General features: G+C 32.7%; 2 protein-coding genes across 2 annotated transcripts; one reads left to right on the top strand and one right to left on the bottom strand.

The window, feature by feature from the left end:
* Window positions 1–2,048: 2,048 nt before the first annotated feature.
* LOC123227369 (berberine bridge enzyme-like 8) lies at window positions 2,049–3,710 on the top strand. Its single transcript, XM_044652142.1, has one exon. It carries the CDS (start codon window positions 2,049–2,051, stop codon window positions 3,636–3,638), a length of 1,590 nt encoding a protein of 529 aa, XP_044508077.1. The 3' UTR covers window positions 3,639–3,710.
* A 2,183-nt stretch (window positions 3,711–5,893) lies between these two features.
* LOC123227414 (berberine bridge enzyme-like 8) lies at window positions 5,894–7,538 on the bottom strand. The gene has a single exon (XM_044652204.1). The coding sequence runs from the start codon at window positions 7,536–7,538 to the stop codon at window positions 5,949–5,951; it is 1,590 nt and encodes a 529-aa protein (XP_044508139.1). The 3' UTR covers window positions 5,894–5,948.
* Window positions 7,539–8,145: the final 607 nt, after the last annotated feature.

Genomic DNA, 8,145 nt, shown 5'->3' with positions numbered 1-8,145 from the left:
TAACTTCCAATAATAAAAATATTGACTATTGTGTAGAATTGAATTTAATCTAAATTAAATTTGAAGAAAATTCTAATTCGAGAATAGTTTAAATTTAAAAGCATAAATTCAATGTCAGCTCAAGGTTAATGAATTAAATTTAAATTGCATTTAAATATAATATAATATTTGATTATCACATGTTGCACGATGTCAAAGACTAATAAAATACGGCTCTTCGTAGTTTGTAGACAGATATTCATTAGACATTTCTTGGTCAATTTGGGCGGAGATGACTTGCGCCGTCTTTCGTAGTTTGGGCGGATATTCATTAGACATTTCGTAGTTTCCGTATTATTATTAAAATGCAACATCAAACAGCTACAAGATAAAATTCCGGGTAATCAATTCTGAATATTTAAAATAATATATTATATTTGATTAAATAATTTTTAAATTAATAATTTAATTTAATTTAATCATATAATAATATAGTATAGGAGTATTTAATTAATAGTTAAAATTGAATATATATAATAGACTTAATAATTCATGTTATTAGATCATATTTATGACGTGTCAGTTTAGTTTTTAGATTGAAAACTTTGCTCCTTAACTCAGAAACAAAATCGTATCAAAATCTTTCAATCTTAAATTGATTCCAAATATTTACAAGTTAACCTGACTTGACCCAAATTAACTTAAACTATGTAAAAAGTAAAGTTATATTATAACACAATATGTAACGACATAATTTATTACGAAATAATACATTTTATCAAATGTCAAAGAATCACTCAATTTATTACATTTTGACATGAAACTATATTTGGTCAAAACAAAAATATTCTATTTTAAGTTAATACTAATAATTTACTTATTGTCTCTTTATATGACAATTGTAAGGATAAAAATAGAATATTATAATTAAGTATTCAAATAAGTCTATCATTAATGTAATTGATAATTAATGAGACTAGTAAGACTTATCAAACATTTAAGAAATTTAATTTTTATTATATATGATGAAGGTAAGTGTTACAAATATTAATATCATTAATAAGTAAATAAATATAATACACCAAATATAATTAGTTTAATTTAGTAGTATCTATAATAAACCAAAGAAAAAAAACTACAAATAGTTTTTACAAGTTATTAAATTAGAATGAATGTCTCTAGTAGAATGATGATAAGATTTTGGCAAAAACCCTAAGAGTAACTCCTCCATGTAGATATCCAAAATTTATCAAAAAAATAATAAACATCTAGCTAACCTATACAATATTTCAAGCAATGAATGAATGATGCAGATTTGATGTTTAGTGATGCAATATCAACTTCTTTGTTGATTTGAATTAGAAAATATAGATTATATATTTAAACTTTTTCTGTCAAATAAAGAAAATAAATAGTATTGGAGATTTTTTCATGATATCATGTTATGCAATAATTTGTTCAAAATATTTGGGTTAGTTCAAATTAATTCGAGTTGGTCTTGTATCAATCTAAACTTGATTCAACTTTTTAAGGGCCAACCATAACCTAACTTGAACTATTATTCATGTGAAAAAATCGTAACATTAATCTAATTATTTTTGTATCATGCCGTATCGGGGTTAATAGATCGCGTTAAATTTTGTCAATTCTAATACATTATTTCTCGTAACTCTAGGATGTATTTGATTTAAGTAATATTTTTTCACAAAAATAAAAGATTACCATACTATCAGATTAATGCATAAATTACTATTATATTTAATGAAAATTAATAAATATAAATAATTATTATATATAAATAAGTATAGTAAAAGAATACTAAAATATATAATATTAATTATTTCAATAACTCAAAATAAGTATATTTTAATTTTAATGTTATCCTAAAATATTAATAAATAATTATCAAAATTATAATTAATTTATTAATTTTTTAATATATAACGTGAATGTGCTAATATGATTTATTCACGGTCAAACCAAAAGAAAAGTACAATATATGAACCATACGCAGCCTATATATACAAGACAAGAACCCATGAACAAAACACCCATGCATAATATCTACAATGAAAAATTTTACAAATACTCCGAAACTTTCATTATTTTCGATAATTCTCATTCTCTTTTCATCTTTTTCATGGCGAGCAACTTCTGATTCTGTCCATGAAAACTTCCTCCATTGTCTTTTCAACCATTCTCAGCCTTCCCATCCAATCTCCCCCGCCATTTTCATCCCACAAAATACCTCCTCCTCCTCCATATTGCAATCTTACATTCGGAATCTCCGTTTCAACTCAACTTCAACTCCCAAACCTTTCCTCATCATCACTGCATTGCATGAATCCCACGTCCAGGTTGCGGTTATTTGTGCCCGGAAACATGGCCTGCAGATGAAAATCAGAAGCGGCGGCCACGACTACGAGGGCTTATCTTATGTCTCCCAAGTCCCTTTCTTCGTCCTTGACATGTTTAATCTTCGCGCTGTTGATGTTGACATTGAAACCAACACTGCCTGGGTTCAGGCGGGGGCGATTCTTGGAGAAGTTTATTATAAAATTGCGGAGAAAAGTAAAACTCATGGCTTCCCGGCCGGGATTTGTCCCACAGTGGGTGTTGGTGGACACATGAGCGGCGGAGGATATGGTAACATGATGAGAAAATACGGGCTCACTGTCGATAATATCGTCGATGCAAGGCTTGTTGATGCTGATGGAAGGCTTCTGGATAGAAAATCCATGGGGGAAGATTTGTTTTGGGCTATCAGAGGAGGAGGAGGAGCCAGTTTCGGAGCCATTATTGCTTATAAAATCAATCTTGTTCCAGTTCCAGAAACAGTGACTTCGTTTCTGGTTAGAAGAACTTTAGAATCACACAATCTAACTGAGATTGTGGATCAATGGCAACATGTCGCGTACAAACTTCCTAAAGAGCTCTTCGTCCGACTCACATTAGACGTGGTTAATAAGACTGTGAGGGGAAACTTCTGGGGTTTTTATCTCGGTGGCTCTGAGAAACTTCTTTCAATCATGGAAAAGAGCTTTCCTCAACTGGGGTTAACTCAGTCTGACTGCGTCGAATCGAGCTGGCTTGAATCAGTTGTTTTCTGGAGAGGTTTTCCCTCCGGAACATCAACAAATGTTTTACTAAATCGTGCGCCGGCGCTGAGTTTCCTGAAGAGAAAGTCGGATTATGTGAGGAAGCCGATTCCTAAAGACGGCCTGGAAGGAATATGGAAGAAAATGATTGAACTAGAGACGCCAATGCTGACATTCAATCCTTACGGGGGTCGAATGGAGGAGATTGCCGCGACGGCGACGCCATTTCCGCATAGAGCTGGAAACTTATGGAAGATTCAGTACTTAGTGGACTGGAATGAATCGGGGACTGAGGCGGCAAACTTTTATTTGGGGTTGATTCGAGAGCTTTATAATCACATGACTCCATTTGTGTCCAAGAATCCGAGGCAGGCGTTTCTGAATTATAGAGATATTGATTTGGGGATCAATCACAATGGAAATGGGAGCTACTTGGAAGGAAGAGTTTATGGAATCAAGTATTTCAAGGGTAATTTCGAGCGGTTGGTGAAGATTAAGACTAAGGTTGATCCTGATAACTTCTTCAAGAATGAACAAAGCATTCCAGTTCTTCCACACTAGTTTAATATTAATTATTCCAGGTATAATATGAGTATCAATAAAATCATGAGCCCTCAAGAGTTAAGTATTCAATTATATATTTAAGTAATATGTAATTATGTGATTGAATAATTAAATTAAAAATAAATATTTAAACATATGAAAATAGATCATATGAATATTTAATTAAGTATTCAAAATTTGGTGTATAAAAAATTATTGTGATATTTTAATGGTTATAAAATTAAACGTAAGTTGATTCTTGCGATCTTTTTGTTGGAATCTAATAAATAAATGAACTTGTTTTTTATAATTATATGAGTTTCCAAGTGTTAATGAGAATATGTATCACTATACGTCATTGTTGTATCGCTCTCTTCATGCAAATTGTTCATGTTCATACAACTCTGCACGGCGTTGTAAGATCAATGATATTCCAGCAAAATGATGTCGTGGCAGTACAAGACTCGGATTTCCAATGTTGATACGCAATTAAAATTTGAATTTAGTAAGGATATAGCATTTGAATGATCAAAAGCATGAGGCTAATATTAATTTGTTTTCACATCTGCAGCAACCTTTGATAATATCCTTTGTTGTTTGGAAATTTGGAACACTAGTGCTGTTTTCCCCTTCTACGTATGAGAAATATTGAATAATCCTTGATAATATCCATGTGTACGGCTCGTCCATACTTTTCTGCATGCTCTTAATCCAACCGACATTAAATTGTAAAGACGACAAAATTTCAACAATAACTAGTTTTAAATTGTTGGATGATTATCTCTATATATTAACTAGTTGAAAATATTAAACAGTGATATCTAAAATTCTATTTAGATTTTTATCTTTGAAATTGTGACCATTTGCCTTTTTATAATACATAATTTTCTCTTTTTTTCCTTTATAATTAAAGGTATATAAAAAGGGAACAACAAACCCTCAATAGAGGAAATTTAAGAACAACCTAAGCATCTCTTTCTTATTCTTCTATCTTTCACTTATTTTTTTCCATTATCCCATCTTAGGAAAGGCCTAGGCCCACCCTTAACTCCAATTTTTCTTTTGAAAATTTTAATGAAGACCCACCCTTATTTGTTTCATTAGGCCACCCTTACTAAGTTTTTCTTTTTCAAAATATAAACAAGGCCAAAAACTCAATTTCCAAACCCTAACCTATTCAGCAAATCCCATTCTTCCAATTCTGTCGCTTCCAAGAATTCTTAGGCCCAAGTTGCAATCCCATTCTTCACTAAGTCTCCCTCGTTTCTCATTTGATAAGTGGCTGCTCTATTGCTCCTAGTTACAGCTTCCAAGTAATTTTTTTTTAAATTTTTTATATAACAATTTTATGTTGGAGCATCTTGAATGGTTCAGTGTTTTTGGAATTAATGAGGAAATGCTGGACATACTTGTAGTTTTTGTGCCTATGAATTCTGATGAAATTTCACCGGTTGATTGTCCTTTATTATTAATAGGATTTTGCGAATGGAAAGCTTTTGTATTGGATGTTTTTTCTTGCTGTGAACGAATATACATGAACCTTAATAAGAGTGCAATTGGACAACTTATTGAAAAGAGCACGTGGTTCATGGCATATTGATTTGGCACTTAATATAATGATGAATGAGGATATGCATAACTGTGAATAATATAATTGTCTATGGACTTTTTGTTAAGATGTAGCTCAATGAAACACCATGAGTTGCAGTTTAAAGTTCTAACACACTCAAACTCAGCATTTGTTCATGCATATGTTATGATTCCTTATGTATGCATATATAACCATAATATGAAATATGCTCATTCATTATTTTCACTTATTTCTTTACTCCTTATCAAACATCATATTATTTTCTCATGTATTAAATTAATTTCAAATATACAATATAAGCTTAATATAAGGGCTATTCCACATATCATTTACATAATTAAGCAAAAATTAACTTACATCACATTCAATGACACTTTTGCCCTTATGGATAAAATTACATACTTACCCTTAATGCAAATTCTTTCATCAATTCATCATTTCTCATATATTCAACACACAAAATCCATTAAGCTAACCCTAGGAATATGAAATGTCTAAAATACCCTTATGGCCAAAAATTACATCATGAATCCTAATGAATTTTTTTATCCTTTTAAACATAAATCACCTTAATTCTAATACCTTACACACTTATATAAGTAAAGGTTATTTAAATAACCTAACTTAAATTACTTCAAGTATGTAAAGTATGAAATTCTATATAATTGAATACTTAACTCTTGAGGGCTCATGATTTTATTGATACTCATATTATACCTGGAATAGTTAATATTAAACTAGAGTGGAAGAACTGGAATGCTTTGTTCATTCCTGAAGAAGTTATCAGGATCAACCTTAGTCTTAATCTTCACCAACCGCTCGAAATTACCCTTGAAATACTTGATTCCATGAACTCTTCCTTCCAAGTAGCTCCCATTTCCATTGTGATTGATCCCCAAATCAATATCTCTATAATTCAGAAACGCCTGCCTCGGATTCTTGGACACAAATGGAGTCATGCGGTTATAAAGCTCTCGAATCAACCCCAAATAAAAGTTTGCCGCCTCAGTCCCCGATTCATTCCAGTCCACTAAGTACTGAATCTTCCATAAGTTTCCAGCTCTATGCGGAAATGGCGTCGCCGTCGCGGCAATCTCCTCCATTCGACCCCCGTAAGGATTGAATGTCAGCATTGGCGTCTCTAGTTCAATCATTTTCTTCCATATTCCTTCCAGGCCGTCTTTAGGAATCGGCTTCCTCACATAATCCGACTTTCTCTTCAGGAAACTCAGCGCCGGCGCACGATTTAGTAAAACATTTGTTGATGTTCCGGAGGGAAAACCTCTCCAGAAAACAACTGATTCAAGCCAGCTTGATTCGAGGCAGTCAGACTGAGTTAACCCCAGTTGAGGAAAGCCCTTTTCCATGATTGAAAGAAGTTTCTCAGAGCCACCGAGATAAAAACCCCAGAAGTTTCCCCTGACTGTCTTATTAACCACGTCTAATGTGAGTCGGACGAAGAGCTCTTTAGGAAGTTTGTACGCGACATGTTGCCATTGATCCACAATCTCAGTTAGATTGTGTGATTCTAAAGTTCTTCTAACCAGAAACGAAGTCACTGTTTCTGGAACTGGAACAAGATTGATTTTATAAGCAATAATGGCTCCGAAACTGGCTCCTCCTCCTCCTCTGATAGCCCAAAACAAATCTTCCCCCATGGATTTTCTATCCAGAAGCCTTCCATTAGCATCAACAAGCCTTGCATCGACGATATTATCGACAGTGAGCCCGTATTTTCTCATCATGTTACCATATCCTCCGCCGCTCATGTGTCCACCAACACCTACTGTGGGACAAATCCCGGCCGGGAAGCCATGAGTTTTACTTTTCTCCGCAATTTTATAATAAACTTCTCCAAGAATCGCCCCCGCCTGAACCCAGGCAGTGTTGTTTTCAATGTCGACATCAACAGCGCGAAGATTAAACATGTCAAGGACGAAGAAAGGGGCTTGGGAGACATAAGATAAGCCCTCGTAGTCATGGCCGCCGCTTCTGATTTTCATCTGCAGGCCATGTTTCCGGGCACAAATAACCGCAACCTGGACGTGGGATTCATGCAATGCAGTGATGATAAGGAAAGGTTTGGGAGTTGAAGTTGAGTTGAAACGGAGATTCCGAATGTAGGATTGCAATATGGAGGAGAAGGAGGTATTTTGTGGGATGAAAATGGCGGGGGAGATTGGATGGGAAGGCTGAGAATGGTTGAAAAGACAATGGAGGAAGTTTTCATGGACAGAATCAGAAGTTGCTCGCCATGAAAAAGATGAAAAGAGAATGAGAATTATAGAAAACAATGAAAGTTTCGGAGTATTTGTAAAATTTTTCATTGTAGATATTATGCATGGGCGTTTTGTTCATGGGTTCTTGTCTTGTATATATAGGCTGCGTATGGTTCACATAATGTACTTTTCTTTTGGTTTGACCGTGAATAAATCTTATTAGCACATTCACGTTATATATTAAAAATTAAAAAATTAATTATAATTTTGATAATTATTTATTAATATTTTAGGATAAAATTAAAATAAAAATATACTTATTTTGAGTTATTAAAATAATTAATATTATATATTTTAGTATTCTTTTACTATACTCAGTTATATACAATAATTATTTATATTTATTAATTTTCATTAAATATAATAGTAATTTATGCATTAATCTTTTAGTATGGTAATCTTTTATTTTTGTGAAAAAATATTACTTAAATCAAATATATCCTAGAGTTACGAGAAATAATATGTTAGAATTGACAAAATTTGATGTGATCTATTAACCCCGATACAACACGATACGAAAATAATTAGATTAGTGTTATGATTTTTTTACATGAATAATAGTTCAAATTAGGTTATTGTTGACCCTTAAAAAGTTGAATCAAGTTCAGATTGATACAAGGCCAACTCGAGTTAATCCGAACTAACCCAAATATTT

Source organism: Mangifera indica, chromosome 10 (assembly GCF_011075055.1).
Source record: "Mangifera indica cultivar Alphonso chromosome 10, CATAS_Mindica_2.1, whole genome shotgun sequence".
NCBI classification, from domain to species: Eukaryota; Viridiplantae; Streptophyta; class Magnoliopsida; order Sapindales; family Anacardiaceae; genus Mangifera; species Mangifera indica.
Note: the sequence above shows the minus strand (reverse complement) of the source record. Positions and strands in the feature narration are given on the sequence as shown.

Coding starts and splice junctions, on each gene's coding strand:
- LOC123227369 (XM_044652142.1), top strand. CDS start 2,049: ATGAAAAATTTTACAAATACTCCGAAACTTTCATTATTTTCGATAATT.
- LOC123227414 (XM_044652204.1), bottom strand. CDS start 7,538: ATGAAAAATTTTACAAATACTCCGAAACTTTCATTGTTTTCTATAATT.